Below are 22379 nucleotides of genomic sequence, written 5' to 3'. Positions count from 1 at the left end.
CTATTGCTACCATTAAAAAATAAAAAAAAAAATTCAAAAAATCCCCTCACTTCCTTTTTTTAAGTGTTGTTCCTATAAGAGACCACCTGACACAGAATAAACCAACCACTATACGGAATAAATATACTCAACAGAAACTGAAGAAAGTTCCCAATGTTTCTAAGTGAACAGACCAAATTACATTCATTTTTCTTGCCTCTAACATCAGCCTACTTCTCTATAAATTCAGTTTTGATAATTCAAGGCATGCCAGCTTTAGCTCCAAATGATTATGACCTGTTAATTGTTTTGCAATATTACACACAGAGAAACAGAGAGATAGCTCAATAAATTGTGAGCAAATTGTATGATTCAACAATGGCTACTGCTATATAATTACTGCTTCTCTCTCACAAACAGTTACTGTTTTAACTGCAACCAAAAAAAAAAATATCTCATTGAGATAACACAGACTATTGGTCCACTTAGTCAATTCCTTTTAATATATGGCACTTTCATATTTGAAAATTATATTCTGCAATACATTCCGCATTGAGCCCCAAATGAATTTTTATTAAATATTTTACAGCTTTAATATATAAAATACTAGTGTTAGTTACAAAAAGTAACTTTGGTTCTTCAAGGTGTTTTTTTTTAAATAAACTGTTATGCAAAGAAGTACAAATACCACCTTATCTTTGATAGGCTCTTGCTAATTAGTTAAATTTTATTACAAGGCTTTAAGTGACTACAGGTAATTAAATAATTGTTGATATAAAAATGCAGTATTACTGATTTATAAATACATTTTTCTTACACAATTAAACACTTCTGTTAATTGTCTGTAAAACTATTTCACAATTTTATTGTGATTCATTGGCTTTTCTGCTTACTATCAAATGTAAGAAATGTGAAAATTCAATACATCTGAATTATTTCCTGACAAATAAGTATTCCTCAAATTTGGAGAAGTGTTACTGATTTTGTGCAGAAGGAGAATGGTCATCACTTGCCTCACCAGTAAGATTTTCTGGTACTCATTAGAAAAAATGCAAGGCAATTATCATAATACTAGAAGAAGAACGACACAAAAGAACTATTTATTTTTAACAAACGATCTGCTCAAAATAACAACTGGTATTCCTATGGTCAAAATATATAATACCTGCAACAAAATTCAAAGCTGAAGAATTAAAACAAGATGGGACCAACTGGATGAGCATATCAGATGAGATCCCTTTTGGTGAGGTCTTTGCTTTTAGCACAGAATACAGTTGACCATGATTGTGCTAATGCAGCCTTAGACAATAGATGCCAATTCACTTTTAGCATCTATTTCTTGAGGAATTACTTATGATAAATGCTTTATTGAAAAACCTTTGACTAAAAGCTGTACAACTTCACCAGTCTGTGCAGTACTCAAAAGCTGATATGCTCATACACAAATTCTTTTTAGGAATAACTACTCCTGCAGCTTGTAGCTACAGCTCAGAAGTGCTTCTGAGCAACCATTTTAACAAAGAAAAGTCTTAGTTTTCTTCACTGGGATCACCTATTGCTATCTGCTTTTTAGATCATCACCAAATGTTTTCTATGACACTGAACTTGAAGGACAGCAACTGTTAACTTTCCCCCGCTTCCTGAAGTTGTGAGAAAGGCAGGCGTTTTCAAAGCTGCAGGTGTCTCAGTTTTAACACTATTGTTTTTGCAGAACAGTTGAAAATTTATCTTGGCTTTTAAAGACGAGTGTTTTGATGCCAAGTCTTTTAAACTGATCTCAAGTCTACTTTTGCCTGCTTTAGTAATCATGATCATTTGAGCAGCATTTCTGTCCTCTTGCAGTATCTCCTGGGGATTATCTCCTGGGGATTGTGCCGCAAACCTCCTGGTAAATATCCACAACTTTCTATCCATGTCCATTTCTGAGACTGCTTTTTCCCAGCTTGCTCTTCAAGACTTTTCATTTAGACTACCCATTTTGAATGAAATGGGAGATGACCATAAAAGATTACCTTGTGCAACTGGCAGAAGCTTGGACACATTAGGTTGTTTGTATTATCTTGGAGGTTATGGCAAGTTAACAGCATCTATAATCACAACTTACCGGCCTGGGCAAGGACAGATTTGCTCCATACCAATGGTAAAGTGCTCTCCAGACTGGTTCTGGTACCATTATGTAGTCCTTTCCTTCAATCAGTTGTGGAGATCGCTTTAATCTTCCACCCTCCATTGTTAACGATGCAGCCTTTAAACAAAAAGAACTTTGTCAAATCTCAAGTGGAAAAAATAGCATGTAGCTGCAATGATTTTAATTCATGATCACAGAAGGCTTTTTAATTATTCAAAAAAATTTAAGCAGCAATTTGCAACTGCTTTTCACACTGAAAGATGGTATTTAAATGTAACAATAATTAAAGCTCAAGTTTCACTATTTACTATTTCTCTAAGTAGTTGTCTGGTATAAAATTCGTACTATGTTTCTTTTGTCACCTATGCTGACAACTCATATACTGCATAGAGAAATCCAATCTATGCTCATCATTGATGGTGCTGGGCTGTGTTTTATGTTTTGTTTGCATAAACACTGGGAAAACTGTCAGTTTTGTTTTACTATTTAGTTAACTATTTTCTGTTTTTATACAACAGCAATAAATACTTGTATTTAGATTGAAAATACTGAAGTGTTTAATCACTAAAATATTTTAAACTTAATGCTTAAAGCTGTGTTTTCATATGTCTTTTTCATTTATAAGTCTTGTTTAAGAACATTTTGAATACTTGTCTTCCCACAAAACACTCAGTAGTAGTAGCCTCAGAAGAGGAACACAATTTTTTCCTCTTAAGAGTAAGAAACTCAAATTTCGTTATATATTAGCACTTCTTCGTCATGTAAGTAAGCCACTAGCTGAAAAAAAACCCACAAACATAAAAAGCTGTGATAGAAGTATGCTAAAAGATACTTTTCCTACATTGACATCACTCAGATGTATTTACCTTCACTGGTTCTTGTGTTACTAGGGGTTGGTTATCAATAGCTCCTGGTTTCTGAGGATTAAGCTGTAGCAAAGTACTCCCATTGGTTCCAAGGAAACACTGGTTATTATTGTCCGAAGTATTATGCTGCCTAGCAAAGCATACATCAGTCCCTGGTGTGCCAGGGTAAAGAGTATCTGTAACAGAATACAAGGAAAAACAATAAAAATCCTCTGTTTCAGTTCATGACTCCATAAACCATAAATGAATGAGTTAAATTCTTGTATCCTTTTTCTGTTTGTTTTTAAAAAAAGATTGTTGAAGAAGTTTGCTCACTTCAGTGAAACTTGCAACTCTTCCAAACTACAGAGTGGCAAATTACAGAGTGACAAATTATTGTCAGAAAAGGTGACGAAGAGGATATATGATATCCAAATACCAAAGCAGATTATCTACACAAATACCTGTTTGAAAATAGCTTAACTAGGTTTGCCGGTACAAATGTGTTTAGCATCTGCTCATTATCTGTTGTTTGAATACCAGACTCCTGAAAATCTTGTATACAAACCTGAATATATATGAAATAATGCCCAATTTTTATTTTTTTGTCCTTGAAAAAGAAGATGTTTATATTCTGATAAAATCTCCTTTGGTTATGCAGAACACTAAATCTAAATTTCACGTTAATAAAAAGAACAAACTTATAATGTAAAACTTGTCTCCCTTCCTGCCCTTCCTCTATCTTCTCCAACACCCACCCCAAAAACAATCACAGTAATTTATCTATTTTAAATTGAAGTTACAGTTTTAAGACACAGATTTTAAAATACCAGATGCAACATTCAGCTGTCTTGTAAGAAAAAACCCAACATCTCAAATTCTCACAAGAACAAAAATCTCTTCTTTCAAAAGATGGCTCCTAGAATCTGCATAAACTCATTTAGATCACATGCCCGGTAAAATTGTAAGCATGCTTTTCCGATTTTTTTTTTCCTGCTTCTTTCCTCTTTGTAGTATCTGAGGTCATCTCGTTGGAAGACATAATACAATGCCCAATTAGGTATGACCTAGAAACAACTTAATGTGAAGAGGGGGGAAAAAAAAATCCACTCAGAAAATAAATGATAGGAGAAAAACCATCTTGAAAGCAATTCTGGAAACTACTCATAGCATAAAAGATGAATTGCTGTTTAAGCAAAACTGTTTCTTGTTTATCCACCACAGACTAAAAAATCCTAGTAATTCACCAACGTCCACTTGTAGGCCACTACTGCAATCTAAACCATGTTATCTTTTCGCCTGGAGGAATCTATGCGGCATGTAGTTTTCTCTAAACCTGTACTACATTAAACCTCCAAGGAAATAAGATGTTATGCTTACTGCTGCTAGTAGTCTCTGAGGCTTCTGATGCAGTAGAAATATTATCTGAAAACTTTTCTTCTGTTGCACTGAAGTAATTAAGACCTCCCATTTTGTCTTCTCCCTGTTCTGAAGTATTGGCTGCAGCAGCTATGAGCGAATTCTTACCTCCACTCAAGACAGACGAAGGCTCTATCACAACAGGGTTTGCATCCTAAAATTGGTAGGAAGTAGAAAAGTTAATTATAAGCCGATATCAAAGACATTTAGCACCAGCCAAACCAATCACCAAAATTCACAGCTGCATGACCACTTTTGTATATCACAGTGCGCATTATAGGAAAAAACATTTTCTACACCTACTGATGAAAAAACTGCAGAAACTAACAGTCAAAATTGTTAAACCAACTGAATAAACTCTGCCGTACAATATAAAAATGGTGAAATACCAGAATTATTTTCTCTATCTAGGTACATAAAAAGACAACCATTTTAGACAGCTGTAACTAGACTAAATATTTGAAGATTTGTCGTTGTTGAATTTCATGGGATTAAATGAGAACAGCTAGCACAAGATCAAAAAAAACCCCATGGTTTCCTCAAACCTGCAACAATTTAGTCTTCCCTAACTTTGTTTTGAAACAAAGTTCCTTCGTCTCCTTTGGAGAAAAGAATTTGCAAATGCAATCTGGCTCACACTTAGGCAAAATATAAGTGGAGAAAAAAAAAAAAATATATCTGTGTCCTCCACCAAGAGTGTAACTTGCCTGCCCAGTACAGACAACATGTAAGAAGAATCCTACTCAATTTATAGCACCAGTCACAATGAGAAACAGCAAGAAATGAGAAAACAGAAAAGGGTATTAACTGAGCCTTAAGAGAGGAAAGAAGAAAATCCACGCAATAAACATCACTATAACAACACTGAAAAAAAGGGATGTTTCCTGATTTATTTGTCCCCTATTTATCATGTAACTAAACATTATATCTTGTCAAATTACAAAACTGTGCATTAAATTGAGATGTATAAAATAAGGCTAAAATGTATGTTGGAATTAATGTAATAATTTCTAGAGTTTTACGGAAATTCTGAGTGTCCTCTTTGCTCAAGAGGCAGACAGAGTGACTAATGGCATTGTGCTATTATGCAAAGGATTAGGTATGAAACCATGTGCACAGCTGAGTGCTTATACTATGACGAGGATTAAATTAACTAGTATTTCAGGTATTTAAGCCATCATTTGTCCAATTCACTGTGCACAAAGAAAAACTAATTACATGGTTAGTTAATGCATACACTGCAGTTTTCTGAGTATTTTTAGTTATTTGATTTTATAAAACAACTCAAATACTTACATGATTACTTATCACTATATAAAAAAACCTTTTGAGAAATAGTTTATTTCCCTTGTGTAACCTGCAAAAAGTATTTATCACCACCTCAAATTTTATTAAATACGTTTTCTTTTGGGTAAGTTCATAGCCATGCTTTAACTTAAATATTTTAGTTGGTGGGTATTAAAAAGCACCCTAGAACAATACCCTTTTAGTAGGACTGCTTTGATCACCATCAGGTACTGGACTACTATTCTCCATTGCCTATAAATCCAGTTATACCAATTCTCTCCTTTATTTTTCCAGAAAATACAGTGTGTATTTGTGGCCTAAGTGAAGTCAAAACCAAAACAGGTAGCTCTATTATCAAATGGATCAAAAGACTTAATGGGAGCACTACTGTGAGACTGTATTTTTATTCAAAAAATATTTTGACATGCAGGAATGATGAAACAAAGTACAGGAAGAGATGACAGTTTAATGAGATTATAGTGAAAAGCTCACCATGTGACAATGATTCAGCAAAACAATTATTTTCCACTAAGAGACAGGAGTTGTTTGATTTCAAGCATTATTGGTTAAGCAGTCATTGGCTGCAGACTTTTTTTCCATCAACACATTCACAGAAACCCTTACTCAGTATATAGTAGTATTATACTTACGTATTTGACATATTCTTTCCACTGGTGCCACCACGGCATTGCAATAAGAAACCAGCTGTGCCCTGGCTGAAGACCATACCTGCTTTCTCTTTCTAACCAGCCTCTGTACGTAAAGAACAAACAACATGAAGTATCAGTTGAAACAAGGAAACTACAGTCCTTTTGAAAATATTCAAAGGTGATTCTGAAAACCATTTAAGATTCTGAGCAAAACACGCACCTAATAATCTGTCCTTCCTCTTCTGGAGTAGCAGGTCGTAGCCCCAAAACTATATGACACACCTGGAAAAAGAAAGTAATTCTTATTAAGAACTACACCACTATGAAACAAACATTAGGTAAACACAAGAAAAGAACAGCTAACGAAACCATTCAGAAAATTCTTTTCAATTATATAGCAAGACTACCTAAAATTGAACAAATCACTAAAAAAGAAGTGTTTTGATTATGATATTCACAACCTGTTCCCTCTATTACGACAAAAATACCAAGAATATCAAAAGCCCCAAGACAAATTAAGGTGAACAGAAAATGAATTTTCATTATTTTCAGGTCTGAAGCACATGCTATGAAAGATCACAGCAACTGACACGGATCAGACATACAAAAAGTTAAGATGCCTGTACGTACTGGAGAGAGGTAATGAGAAATTGGGAGATTACAAGATGTTAGAAGAGGATAAGCTGAAGGTTTAAAATAAAAAAAATGCAAAGGGGAAAACTGGGGAGAAGTGCTTATAAAAGGGACTGAAAGGAAAACAAGCACATGAAGAGACTGAGGGAGAAGTTTAAAGCAGGCCAACGAACCAGTCAACACTGAGAATGCTCTCAAAATTGTAGAACACTCTCTGAATGTCTGATGCTTTTTTCTTCTTTTTTTTTTTTTTCCCTTCTTGAAACAAACACAGAAGGCACCATCCCCTAGATGGCTGCCTGATCTGGGTGGAGTTTTATTCCGAGTACACAACAACAGCAGTCCCTGACGGGTAATATATTACTCCTCTCTTCCCAGTGAAACCATCCTGGCCTTGGCTGCAGCAATGGCTGGGGCTGGTTCTCCCAGCAGCATCCCAGCCACTGGGCAAGCAGCAGGGAGCAGAGGGGAACCGACTCTGCAGGGGTCTTTGTTTCCCATTGCAGGAGGAGGGTCTGCTGTCTCGTCTCTGAGACTGTTTTCAAATTGGTTGCTGCTCATAACATGATTTTTAGTCTTTTCTTTATGTCTCTTTTGAGGCTATCAATTTGCATCTCAGCTGGAAATTTCTAATGACTGGTGAGATATCTTATTTAAATTTATATTACAGTGTGAGAGACCATTCCACATTCTGAATAAAACAAAGACTATTAGCTGCTGGGAAGCAACAGATTTTCCAGCACACACAACACAGCTGGCTCTGACATTTCTTTTTAAATTCATGTAACACTGTGCTAGTATCAGATTCTTCATATAAACTAAACCCGCTACAAATAAACCAATTTGTTGACAAGCCGTCCAAGGCACTCTACTCAGACTACTTAGCTTCTCTTGTCTGCAGATGAGACACACAAGCTCATGACAGCTCAAATGAATGCCCAGACAAATCAATGGCAGACTCTGTCCTGCACGAGTATGCTGTTGAGCCCGCAGCATGAGAGTGCTTCATAAGATAAAGTTATCAAAGGAAATAAAAATCTAAAATGAAAATATAGCAATTTTCTGCCAGAGAAAAAAATACTGTAAACGAGACCTCCAACAAGCAATGTGTAACAATGGCAACGTGTAATCATCATTAAGACAAATATATTAAATGTTCATTCATTCTACTTCAGTATTGCATAGCTACTTGTTAGTTCATCAATATTAAGTTATGATGATGGATAAGGATAAGGATATATAATGCTAGACAGTCCAAAAATAAAGACAGCCCTTCCTGAGAAGGTTGCAGTGTAAGCAAAACCTGATGCAATTAGAGATAAAAAGAATTTTCAGAACTTTCTGATTTTATTCTTTTCAGCTGTGGTGCAGCTGATGGTCTTCGAGTACTCTCACTCAGTCACCCTTAACTTCTTTACAAAGAATAGTTCAAAACACAATTTATAAAGTAGTCTAGGGTTATAAACGGGAGAATCAGGAGTATGCTAGTCAGACATCCTCTCACAACAATTTAAAAAAAAACAAAAACAAAAACAAAACCCACAGCTTCCCTCTGATGAAGTATTTTTCTGGTACAATCTGCCTCATAACTAATCAAGTTTCACTGGTAACGTGAGAACGGAGCCCACCAGTTCTCCCTGGCCATCCCTGGAAGAACTGAGACTGTCATACAGGGCTGGAGGTGAACATTAGATTAGGACAAATCTTCAATGCTCCATCATTATTTATTACCATTATTATTATTATTATTTAAACTCAAAGTATCAACCTCTATGAAAAATGGGTAAGGAACAAACTGCAGTGAACGAAAATACTCTCAGGGGGTCATTTTCTGCACAAAGTGAGCCAACACTAAAATATGACTGTTTTAAGAATTTACAAAAATCTAACTCAAGCTTGATTACAACCAAATCGTATACACACTTAATCCTCAGCTTTGCAACACAATAGTGATATGAGATCACAGCTTTCAAGGACTGCTTCATTAAGAAAGCAACAAAAGGTTCCTTAAACGGCGTTAACCAAAAATGTGAAGGGAAAGCAGTTGTAGAATTACTGATACCTTTTCTCATTTCCTGTGTCACTTCCTCAGCAAAGATTTCCAGGAACAATTGTTTAAGAACACAGCCTTTTTCTAATGAAAAATATAACTGCTGATACACTGGATATTTCATTTTATGAACAGTATTGTTTATAAACATTCACTTTATCAAATTAGGCTTTAGGCATCTCCATACACTGAAAAGAATAGTAATCAAATAGAGAATCATTCCATCAAGGTAATGCACAATTGCAAAACCACATAACTCAGTGAAATAAACAAAACCATAAGCACGTTAGCACAAATGCTGATGCTGCAATTCATGGCCACGCAAAAAGCTCATGAGTTAGTGACCACAATTTTCAAGTTTAAATTTCCTCTAAACATACCTGAAAAAGCAGATTTAAAAATTCATTGGCAAGTGCACTCTTCACACTCCATATCTGGTAGTCCTCCAGAGTCAGGTGTCCAAGCTTAGTTGAAGGGAAGAGAATGGAAAGGGAAAGGAAAAAACCATCAAGCTATTAACCTATTTCTATTAAAATGTTAATTAAATGTGTCATTACAAGGCATGACAAAGCCAGTGATTTGACAAAAATTTGCATCTACCACTGATAATAAAATTTAATCCAATGAAAGAAGATAAAACAAGTTTTAGCATAACACATGTAACCTAGAAAACCAAAAAGCTTTGAGAGTACAGAGGACAAACTACACACAGGCTGTAACCTTTGCTCCAGCTCTCCATCATTCAGATTTAGTACTCATGCTCAACTGCAGTAGTCATACCTTCCCACACCACGAAACCATCAGAAGCAGTATGTGACTGGTCAGGGCAATCACTTTGCACGAAACAAGACTGAGACAATCTAAGACTCTGATTGTCCAAATAAGCTCTGCATATACAGATACTTGATCCATTCAGAAACCCACCATCTTCCTCTGTGGGCTGGGAAAAACTATTTTTGATCATCAAGTCCTTATGATCTTACCCTACAACACAAGTCCTATTGATTCTTAATCACTTGCAAAGTTACAGTAGTGTTACCACTGACAAGAGTCAGAGGACCTTGTGATTTTCAACCATACAGTGAATGGATCAAGCTAAATTGCTTATACTGTAATATAATTTATAGCCATTTTTACAGTAGTGGCAGTTACTCCACCTCTTCTTACAGACCATTTTCTCCAGAGTTCACACAGGTCAAAGCTAACATGCAAAGAGAGGTTAAACAATTTATGTAATTACTGCACCATCAGCTCTTTCCATCACTACATTCATGATGCAACTATGAAAGATATTCTGAAGACTTAATCTTCTTTCCCAACTCTTTGTGGAAAGAAGACTGCTATACACTTCCTTATAAATGACCCATTTAAAATAAACAAATAATAAAAACCTCAAAGGATGAAAGAAAGAGCTCACTGAAGCCATATTTTCTACTGCTTTGGCAATGAAAAAATTATAATAAAATATTTGCCCACCACTTTGTTGGAGTACAAGCAGGCAATACAACTATTCAAACAAGTAATTAAGCATTCCTAGACATTCTTTAAAGTTTTTCTTAAATTACTTAGTTTCCAGACACACATCTTAATTAGTGAAGTAAAGGATGAAATAATGGAAACAACTTCCACTATATTGTTTGCAGATGGTATCTTGAAAAAGCAAGAACTTAATTAAAGATTTACACACAGCTAACTATAAAGCACAATATAAGCTACTAAGACTTTTTTCTGTGTGTCACGACAGTCGTGACATGTCTTCATAGTTTAATGGATACTTAGGTCTGAAACAATATCATCATACTAGTTCACTGGTTGTATATAATGATACTGCAAACAAAGTAGTTTGAAAATGATAATGCATAAGTTACTACTGAATTAATACAGTTCTGTTCCAGCACAGGAGGTGTCTTTATACAGCATAAAGTATAAGGTAAGTTAATTCATTACCCCTTGTTTCACATGAACAATGATCTTGCAAAAAAAAAAAAAACAAACCACAAAACAAAACAAAAAACCAACCACAAACAGTTTCTCTAGAACAAGTCAAGCATCAGATTTAAAACTGGTATTAATTATGCATAGCAAAGCCTTGCAAACAGTATATGCTTCAAATTAATTTCATCTGGATATGTATTTTTGGTTTAGTCTCACGTATAAAAATGGCTTATAAAATTGAAACATGTTCTTTCTCTCACAGAACATGGAAAATCTTACTGGAAAACTGACATTTCTTGAAAGAGATTTTTCTATTGACGCATCTGCTTTAAAGAAAGCACAAGATTTTACTTTCTTTTTTATAAATCAACTGAAGATACTAGGGTATAAAAATGACAAAGAAACAAGAGCAAATTCCTACCTTTGTGGTATCATGCATATTCAAAATATCTTCTACAATTTCAGATAAATCCATGTTCAATTCCTTAGCAAATAAAGGATTAGAAAACAAGAGTTAAATTCTCACAGCACTCTGGAGCTGCATGTGTTTAAAATAAAAAATGTAACTGTAAGAAATGTTGATGATACCTCTATATAATTCACAACTGAGTGCTTCCAGACAGTTGCACTCCTGTACCTAAAGTTTCTTTATATGAAACAGACTACATTACAGTCAAATCATTCTGATTTGGTTAATGGCAGGTCAAAGTTAAGCGAGGCAAGTTACATCCAGTTATCAATACTCCTAAGCTAAAGTAGTTCAAAAGGAAGCCTGTATTTCACTGAAACCAAACAACATTCACATTCCTACTTTTGAGGATGACTTTAAGGAACAGAAGCAAACAAATAAAAACCAAAATAACGTACAGGTATTTTATCAGTACGGTTATCTTTCCAGACTTCCAAAAGTGCAACAACCATTTCTTTAAGTTCAGTGCGAGACAACACACCATCCCGGTCAATGTCAAAAACCTTGAAGCAAACTGAGAAAAAAGGAAATTACTTTTTTATGTTAGAACTACACAACAACTACTTTTTATTTCTTGCAGAACGTAAGTCTGCAGAGTCACAAGAACATGATTTAGTGCTGACAGTTTTGATGAGGCAGGATGCATGTGTGGTAGTGAGGAAATGGAGCAGCTGTGTTTAATAAACTGAAATCTAGATTCCTGCAATTCTGTGCTGTGTTTTCTAATGTGACATAGCAGGGAACATATGTGCATCCAGAAATTTCCAGTGAATGATAGCTTTTAAGTTGCAGCAATATGGCTTTGGAAAAGTATGGCACAAAGGTATTTCAAAACACAAGAATCTTGCAGGGAGCCAGCTGAAAACCGAACAGTAAGCAAGCCAGAACATGCTATTAACCACAAGACAATCAAATAGGACATTCACTTGATATAACATATAATGAATAAGTAAGTGTTTGCACTTTCTATACTGAGATACACATTTCAGCATCACAATGCAGGACACTGCAAAACAACTTCTGAAATATATTTTTTTCCCTGAAACATGTTGATAATTTATATGAAGCTATGAATAAGTTATAATACATACAGAATTATGTTTCATCATTATTGATAGAAGGAAGCCCTGGTATTTAAAAATCCTTTAATTTTTTAACTCTTAAAGTCTGTCACCTTTCACAGACACACACTTGTTCAGCGGAAAATATTTCTAAAAACGTGGAAACAACTAAACTTCAATGCTCAAACCAAAAAACTTCTCTAAAATTAACAGTTAACATTTTGCATACTTACACTTTTGTCTTTCTGCCAAGGGTCCCCTGCAACATGCTGAGAGCCCACAGGAAATTTCTTTAAAATCTATGTGATTGTCTCGGTTTTCATCAAAAGCATTAAACAAACCTGCAAACCACAAAAGCATCTCCTGTTACAGCATCTGGCTGAAACAGCTGACAATCATACTTTATATTTACATGAAAGGTTAATTGTTAACATCTGCAAAAAGAAGTATAAACACTTATGATTATAACTAATTCTTCTAAGTGTAATAAAGATATTTAAGCACTACTAAGACCATTTTTAAGGTGAATTAGATCACTCATGTATGGATAAACAAAGCCAGGGGCTGGGTCGGGGATGGAGGTGGGGGGGGAAAATGAAGAACTCTGAACCTTATTCTCACACCTTCCTCATAATGCCTGATTTATAGACAGTACATCTAAACCAGTATGGCCAGGACAAGCATTTTACAAAAGCTAAAGAACCAAAATAGCAAAAGGTACTCAGATGCCAAATGCTTCTGCTTTTCCAAAGCACCTGATAGAAACTCCTACGAAAATCACTGAATACCATTACAAATCTGGCCCTAAGTGAGTGAGCAGTTTTAGTTACCAGTCTTCAAAGGATTTAAGAGTTCTATTCATTCAGCACATACTTTTTTTTTAGCCCATAGATATTTTTTTGTGTGTGACAATGACTCAGTTGCACTATCCACAGAAGACATACATAATGACCAGAAGCTGATCAAGTTTAAGTTTCCCCATAGCACCTGTGTAAATTTCTATCACTAAGTAGGTAAAACGCACTTAAAAGCAAAAGGATGTGGGGATATATCCCTATTGAACTGAACATATGTTCTGGTGTTTTAACAGATTGCATCCACTGCAAATAAATTTCCCATCTTCTAGTTACTGCTGCCACTTGTCAGCAAAGCTGACCATTCAGTGACAAAAAATTCCCACTCTAGAACTGCAGACAAAAACTAGCTGTAAGCAGAATGTTACTTCGTGTCCTTAAGTTGTGCAGTAAATGGCAATTAAACAATTGCAACCTCCAGTTATTACCAGAGTGGCTTCAACTTGAAAGACCAGCTTGGTTATTAATATGTCTGCATTGCAACATACACATCTCCTGAACAAAATCTTCCTTAACTTACACTATTAGGGAAGATCATTTCATTGACAGCATGATACAACTTCTGACTTGCATGCTGAATTGGCATTTCAGAGATGAAACACGTTTGTCAGTTTTGAAAAGGTCTCCTATTTTATCTCATTCAAGGACAGCAGTACATTTTGTCACTATAGAATCTTAAGGAACCCAGTGAAAAGATTTAAGCAACTACAGGGCAAATTATACAACCAAGTTCAACAAATTTCCTGACAACTAACAACAATGTAACACACAGAAGCATCACTTCTTTCGTCATTCCAGATTTCCCAACAAACAGAGATTGCTCAGGTCTCTTGTCTCATTTTCAAACATTCAGAACTCAGTGAAATGAACTCTGTAATTTAAACTTAAAATAGATTTTAAACCAGGCCCCCTTTTAAAGCTGTAGAATTTGTACATCAGTAGACCATCAGGTACTGAACACCACAGCATCATCACTTCCTTGTACATTTGACCAAATTTCCATACCTTCGCTCAGAGATGGATGAATAGGAGGGGAAACTAAGGGGGCAAATGTTTCTAAATCAAAACGTCCAGTTCTTGATTGAGCTTTTAGCAGCCAGTATCGTTTTTCGAGATCGATGATGTCAGATTCTTCCACTGTATAAACAACAGAAGTAAAAGAATATTTTGGTAGTATCTGGACTGCATTAGAATTCAGTACCAAATAAAAATGCAGCATTATTTTGTCACAAAGAGAAAAATTATGTTAATCCTTTTTTTATGCCTGACACCTGCATATAAAAATTAAAAATATGAGCAATAAAGGTCCAATATTACCTTCTTTATCTACAGAATCATTCACCATCTAGGAGTTCAACATTAAAAACACATCATCACAAGCACTTAGAAATAAAGAAATGAAATCCCATTGCTAAAGGCTCCACAGTCTTCATTTTCACATATTTCTTCCTGGTGAATTGAACAGGTAGATTTTATGTGCAAAATCTTACTTTCCCAAGGTATCCAGTATTCAAGTCTTCTAAAAGGATGTGAAGTAGCATTTAAAAAAAAAATCCCAGAACTTTTTTAGAATAATAAAAAAAAAAATTAGTACTTGGCTGCTCTTGAAGAATTCCTATTTGAAATTTTTAGCCTTCTTATACAATAATAAGGCTAAATTATAATGTGACATTTAAACACTGTATCTCAGCAATAATTTTTTCCAAATATAGAATAGCTTGTTTTACTTTATTATTTATACTACAGATGCACTTAGAAACCCAGTCAACATTGGGCAGTGATTATACAAACCTAGAAGACACTTTATACAGAGGAATTTACAAGCTAATTTAAAGAAGGGGGAAAACCCCAAACCCCAAAACCAGCAATGAGGAAAACAAGGTGCTAAGTAAAGGTTAAAAAAAAAAAATACAGAGGAAGAACTTGTGTTTTCTTTCAAAACATTACATACAAACATCAGTCTCCTTATGCTTTATCCTTCAAATAAAATAAAATAAAAAAATAAATATTAAAAAATCATTACATTTCTGCTCAACAATACTTTTAACCTTTTTACATATGCAAGTGTGTCAAAACACTGCTTTAGGTCAGTGCAAATTAACTGGTTCTCAAATAGATATGTAATGACAAAGCTGTCTATATTAAGAACCACTACGTGTGATCCCATTCCCAGATGGTTCTGAGCCTTTAAATCCACGCCAGCTTTCTAATAGGTTTAACTTGAGCTATTTGGCCTGGTTTAGTCTATAGAAACAATAATAATCCTTTAAGGCTTAACAACAGAAGAGACCCAAAAAGAGTTGTATGTCAAATTGAAATTTTATTGATTTATTTTCTTATTTCTGTCATTGAGATTAGTAATTTACTGAGAATAGTAATTTAGCCTAAAAAAACCAACACAAAAAACAAAAGCAAAAAAACCCGAACAAAACAATAAACATGAACTAGTTGTCATTACCCAGCAGGCAATTCATATAATGCATCAAAACAAAAATACCATACCCTTATCAGCAGAAAGTTTGGGAAAATTTTAATGAAAGATTAATAACTGAAGCAGAGTTGAAGAAGTGGAAGGGGTTTGCAACTTCCCGCAAAATATTTTTAGCCAGTCTAACTAGAAAAGTCACATCAGTGAAAACATCCTCCCTTCCCTCTGCCCATTCCGTACAATCACTAGACAGCCTTGTGTGCAGAACCCCCACAGCCACGCTGGCGTCCTAGGGTCGCATGAAGCTAATGTAACTTCAGGCTGTGCGGAGAAAGTTTACCTTCCCCCTTAACCCCAGGCACCTGCCGCAGCATCCTGGCTTGCACCGTTATCAGCTGTCATGCACTTACATAGTGAGATAAGAGAGCTGGTCCAGAAGGAAAACCGAACTGTATTCCTTTCTCCTCTCCTCCTCCTTCCTAGATGAATCGATTCCCTTGTCTGCTTTACCATCTCCTGGCTCTGGGTCATGTTGTAATCAGAATGGTGGAGCTGGAATGGGCCCTTTAAAGGCCACCTAGTCCCACACCACCCCACACCCCCTGGCAGCGAACAGGGACACCTTCAGCTGGACCAGGTTGCTCAGAGCCCCGTCCAGCCTGGCCTTGGATGTTTCCACAGATGGGGCACCCACCACCTCTCTGGGTAACCTGTGCCAATGTCTCACCACACTCAGCACAAAAAATTTCTGAATCTGTCCTCCTCTAGTTTAAAACCATTACCCCATGTCTTATCACTACAGGCCCTACTAAAAAGTCTGTCCTCAATACATAAGGAAGCAGGAATCTAAACATATAAAGGAAAATTATTCTACTAGAAATCAAGAAGGAGAAATGCAGTAGTTATGTCTTTGAAGATCAGCCTACAGAAATGTCATAGGTGCTTAGGACTGCCACAGATGTCAGCAGCTTCATGATCCTAAGCAGAACAGCCAAGCGACGTAGAACTGCATTTGGCATGTTCCAAGAAACACAGGGGTCTCTTCACGATTTAATGATGTACCTGCCCCAAAACGGTCAGCATGTCACCAGAGGAGAGAAAATCTACCAAAATACACTCTCACTCAGGCTTGTTGCCTCTAAAGGTATCAGGATGCTACAGTACTGATATGAAAGAACTCGCAAGACATGACATTAGGACTAGAGTACTCGTATTCCACAGGAAATACAAGGAAAAGTATATTCATGGAGTTTCAAGAACAGAAATAAACAAAAAGAAAAACAACAAATGAAAGGTAAAAGATGCTTTATGAGACAGAACCTTAAGTACACAAAGAGAATCACAGTACTATGATACTACCTAAACAACTGCATATAAAGGGCAAGTTTGTACTGTCATTTAGAAGAACTGCAAATATACATTATTACTCTCATTAGCAAATACAAAAGCATTATGCTAACTCTCCTGAGCATGAGCATGTAAATCACTTTGTTTCCTTTTAATCTACCTTTGTGACTGGGAAGAATAACAAAAGTGCTAGTTGCACTTCATTCTTGAAATGATGCCACACTAAGAATATTAAAAAAAATAAAGAAGGTCACATTGTCTTTACTGAAGAGTAAATCTGCAGAAACTTGGTTTCACTGGCAGGTGCAGTATTTACTTTTAGTAATTAAGAACTGAAAGATTGTTTTATTTTCCCAGAGAACCTTTCTCAAATATCTATAGTAGAAGCTAGTTGTACTCCATTTTTTAAATTGTAATTCACAGAGAGCTTCTACAGTGCTAATTTTATTGCTTTATTACATTAATCTCAGAAAAGAAAGGTTATCAGAAAGCATCTTATCTGCATTTCTGTCAAGCAGTGGTTGAAATTATATGGTCTTCTAAAAGACAAAGAATTTTCAAATAATCATCTTCAAAAGAAGAGCCGATAAGTATTAGCGTAAGTGTTACATTGATATCATAGCCAATGCAGGTCCCCTGTACTGACTTGCTGCAGAAGAGCCTAACATTTTAGGAAGTAAAACTGACAAAGTAGTAAATAATATTCTTCACACTGATTAGACTCACACAACATAGTTTAAATACAAATAAAAATGTGACAAAAGAACACTTTTTGTTCATAGTAACAATGAATTGCAGCCCACTGCAATAGTTTCACTTACACAAAATACAGAAATATTTATTGGATTAAGCACACATGAAAGTTTAACTGTGCCGTTGAAAAGCCAGCTGTTACATAATGTGATTTCTACAGAGTGACCTCTTTGCTCAGAATCTTGTAAATCAGTCTCAGGATATATAGTGTACCATCTATTCCTCCATAAACCCAAGTTAAAAGAAATCTCTTGTGATTTATGATATATACATATCATCATATTTGTTATTGAAGTTTAAATGAAGCATGATAAAAGCAGACTGCACTTTTATCCGAACATAATGTGTACAAAAAAAATTGCCATATTCTAGAGGGTTTACATTGGAAAGGTAAAATCTTTTATCCAAGTATAAAATTTCTTTCCTGATGCCTGTTCAAATCACAGCAGGAAGTATGAACTGGGCTTTCATTCAGTAGTTCAAATTTTAAATAATTAGGATTATTTTAAAAGACGTATCTTATATAAAATATAGCCCCAAACATCAGAACAGAGTGGCTTTCTAGGCCAGTAAGTATTAATTTTTGTCAATTAAATACAACACAATTATTTGAGGTCACATGGAAATATTATGCACCTGTGAAATTTAACCATATATATGCTATTTTAGGTCTCTCTCATCACTTGTCCATTAAAAATATGAAAAAACTTTTGGATCTTTTGGCTCTGTAAAATTATCACTAGTATTTTTTAGTTCAATCTCTAAGAATTAGACAAGTATAATCAGCGGGATAACGTCAAGTACACCTCAAGCTACAGTCTTCATATTGTAAAGGAAGAATAGGCAAACATTTTCAGTAAAAATACGTATTTGAGTAACTCTACTGAAAAGAGTTAATTTAAAACCAGCTGCCACACTGTGATTGGCAGGCAGGTTGCATGTCAATGAAAAACACTAAAAAAAGTATCCTTCATTTTAATGCCATTCCCATGACATATCCACCCTTCCTAAATATTGCAGCAAGCCATGAATAATCCTGTCTTAAAAAAAAAATAATTAAACATGTGTTTTCATTTCAGTAACTGTTTATTACAACTCTTTTATAAGACCAGAATTAACTAGGCATTTCAATATATTTTAAAACTTTCATTTCTACCCACCTATTGGTACAATCCTCTCTGGTTCACAGCAGAAGCAGCATACCATATTCCCAACATTTTAACTGAAGCTTGCTTTGTTTTACCGTTTACCATGATATCCTCCATGCAAAACCCAGTCCCCAGCTGCCGAGGGAGCCCTTCATTGCGCAACGGCTGAGTCAGAACCAGAGACCAAATGACTGAACACCAAACAGGGTTTCTGACTAAGCACACTTGTTTGTCACTTTCAAATGAACACACTGAAGACTCTGGGACCTGGGTACTGAGAGCTGCTTTGCAAGATATAAAATAGCCTGGGAACTAAGAGGATAACAAAGTGGCAAGATGCAGATTAAGTGACACTGAGGCTTTTTCTTAGTGGCCTTGTCTGCTGTAATACTTTCATCTTTCCTTTGTCCTTATTGAAAAACACGCAGAGACACACAGAGAAGGGAATATTGTAACTTCAGCCAAGATCCTTGTTTGTGTCAGACACCACTATCCAGGTGTTTACCTAGCAGAACACAGATCACCAGTGCCTTAACATGAGAACATGTACAGAAGTAGTATTAAATACTGCAGTTCCTCTCAAAGTAAAAGTGTTCACACACTTGGAAAAAAAATAGCAGAGAATAAAATATGCTCTTAAAGGCACCTTTAATAAATCCATAACCTTCAGAATTGCTTTCTGTTGGCTTCCATGCATCATTAAGAGACGGCTTTTCAAGAGTGGATACCACAACTGAAGTGGGCAAGCACATACTTAATATCCAGACAGCCTTTTAACATGAGCAAAGTTAAGTGATCACTTCATTTCACTTCTCTTTTACAGACTCACATCTTCAGCTTACCATAAAGCCCTACAGGTTTATAAACCCATCTCTGCCAGAAAAGGTTACTTCCACAACATTCAGTTTCAATTTTATACTGTTTCAAGAAATCACTCTTCCATTTCAACCATGCTGTCTGGTTATCCAGGGCTTCTCTCATTTACTAGGCTAAATTAGCAATAACTCTATGTTCTAAAATATAATTATTGTACTGATTACACACTGTCTTAGCTGCATCTTGGTACGTAAGAGCTGTCAGAAAAAGCAGGAGCATTTTGATGAAATTTTCTGACAACTGAAGAGAGTCTCTTCAATTCAAAGGAGATTTAAGATGCTATTTAGTAAGAACTCAGTGACACAAAAACTGGGCTCCAAAAGAGTACAAATTACAGAGTCTGTCAGTTTGAAACCAGTAACATCTCTGACAAATGGGATTATTTTCCCCATGGACTGGAAACCTGAGCATGTAAGCCCCATCACATCACAACAAAATGACACAGCCATTAAAAAAAGGGCAACCACCACCTATGTTGCTGCATCAGCATCTCCAGCTGAGTGAAGGAGACCAATGAGGTCTCACCTGGAGTCAATATGACTGCAACCCAAGGCTGAGATGGAGCACCTTAACTGAAACAGACTTGAACTGGGCTCATTTTACTTTGGCAAAAAGTAAGACCTATTTTACAGGTAGGATGGAGTCAGTTTTGTTCTGATACTTAAAGAGAGTGCACACTACCCAGGGAAGGCAACAAAATGACATCCTCCAGTGGCTGCGAGCTGTGGTATTACTGAATTACCCCATTAGGACTTAAGAGTACCAGAGAAGATTAGGCATTTAGTTTGTAATTATTAAGTATGTATAATGATTTGGGGGAATATTCCCCTATAGAGAATTTTAGTGTTAGCAGTAGTCCCTGACAGGATTTATCTTTGATTTACATGCTTTACCATAGTGTTATTCAATACAATGGTTTAAAAATAAAATAGAATAAATTGAAAGGTACCCAATCATACTAAGAAACTGAGAAAATCCAAATGGCTGCTAGTTGGTCAGTACTCAGGCTCAGGAGAGACTCATATCCCTGAAACTGTTTTTTAAGAACAAAAGTCCAAGAGAAACTTAAGTTATTTTGGTAGCTTTCAAATGAAATGATTCATATTTATGATTTAAGTGAAATGGAACAAAATTTGATTAAAAGCAGTAAGTGCGTGCAGCTTCCTGTAACTTTAAAATTTCTTTTCTAATTATGTGTTGAGAAATATAATTAAAGTCATCTGCATACCAAAATAAATGTTATTTACAAATGAAAAATCAGAATTCCTTTGTTTCCCTGATAGCTTGGCTCATTAAACAAATTTAAATGGAGTCACTGATGCTTTGCAATAAAATGTTCGCTGTCTGTTCCTAAATCAATGTTAATAACTTCCACTATTTTTATCACTGCAATTTTTCATGTCCCTGACACATTATTCAGGATGTTTAACGGGAAGCCCACTGAGTGGAGGTAAGGCTTGGGAGGAGGATCTGAAGCTTGAGCCGGGAGAGGGCGTGCTGCAACCCAGCCAGAGTCCTGCAGCCAGGTAAGGAATTGCTAATTGCACCAGCAAGTTTCGCAAATTAGTCTTCATTTTACAGCAGAAATTTTAAAACCTTCACTCTTTCACTGCATTCTGCTAACAGTGTTTGCCTAGGTTTACTAAACATTATTTCAGTAACTACTTCTCCCCAAAGGCAACCATTATCCTAGGTAGAAGTACTAAAAACAAGCCTTCATTTAAAGAAAAGGAACTGTCACAACAGCTCTTACTGGTTTACACATTCAGCTGTGTTAAGAATACTTCTGTACTGAATTTCGTACTTTTTGCTGACCTGATTAGACTGCAATTACTTCCAAGTGCCCAAGCATTTATCTTTACTTTTGCATCTGTTGTATGAGATTCCTATACTGTCTTGAATCACAAGGGAAATCATGGAATACATCATAAAGTATTTGTCCAGACCTGGGGGAGGCGGGTTAGTTCACCAGTTCATCTTCCTACTATCTTAAATTTCAGTTATCTGTATCTGTCATTTGAAAAGGTATCGGGCTGCAGACATTGTAACACAGCACAACTACTTTCTGTTTTTCTTATTACAACATTTAACTGAAAATAATAAAAATGCAGTAAAAATCAATCTTTTCTAGAGGTCCAAACATAACTGTATTATGAGCTTTCCAAATTTGCTTAAGGATACTAAGTCTGTTGACAGTATGCAGTTTGAAACATTTTACAGAGTCAAAAATACATGTAAGTTATGTAGTTTTCTGAAATACAATTGAAAGCTTGACCTCAGACCTGACATGCACTTGAAGATTCAATAATCACTTCAAACATTCTCAAATATTTTATTTCAGGTTTTTAATCCTAGCAATGCAAAACTTGAATTTTCACTCAGTTCTACCTTCATTACACTCAGCCAATGGCTTGTAGAAGTAAGCTATCACTAAAGAAACAGAAGACCACCAACTACTAGAAAACACTGAATTTCTCAGTAGTCTGATGCAATATACAGCAAAAGAATTTTATTTTT

General features: G+C 35.5%; 1 protein-coding gene across 6 annotated transcripts in view; it reads right to left on the bottom strand.

Annotated features, from left to right (window-relative positions):
• USP32 (ubiquitin specific peptidase 32) overlaps positions 1-22379 on the bottom strand; it is an 81106-nt gene that overhangs the window by 20629 nt on the left and 38098 nt on the right. For 3 of the 6 annotated variants that reach the window (XM_055719810.1, XM_055719797.1, XM_055719802.1), the window contains exons 6-15: positions 14316-14447; positions 12690-12797; positions 11794-11909; positions 11348-11410; positions 9372-9455; positions 6529-6590; positions 6309-6411; positions 4333-4525; positions 2974-3149; positions 2084-2224 (exon numbers count right to left, since the gene is read on the bottom strand). In XM_055719810.1, the coding sequence (XP_055575785.1) occupies positions 2084-2224; positions 2974-3149; positions 4333-4525; positions 6309-6411; positions 6529-6590; positions 9372-9455; positions 11348-11410; positions 11794-11909; positions 12690-12797; positions 14316-14447 (1178 nt within the window). Of the gene's footprint in view, positions 1-2083; positions 2225-2973; positions 3150-4332; positions 4526-6308; positions 6412-6528; positions 6591-9371; positions 9456-11347; positions 11411-11793; positions 11910-12689; positions 12798-14315; positions 14448-16148; positions 16285-18998; positions 19278-22379 lie in introns of those variants that run through there. The other 3 variants (XM_027806179.2, XM_027806178.2, XM_055719818.1) reach the window with 3 other exon arrangements.

The sequence above is a fragment of the Falco cherrug genome, chromosome 1, assembly GCF_023634085.1.
Source record: "Falco cherrug isolate bFalChe1 chromosome 1, bFalChe1.pri, whole genome shotgun sequence".
Lineage (NCBI taxonomy): Eukaryota > Metazoa > Chordata > Aves > Falconiformes > Falconidae > Falco > Falco cherrug.
Note: the sequence above shows the minus strand (reverse complement) of the source record. Positions and strands in the feature narration are given on the sequence as shown.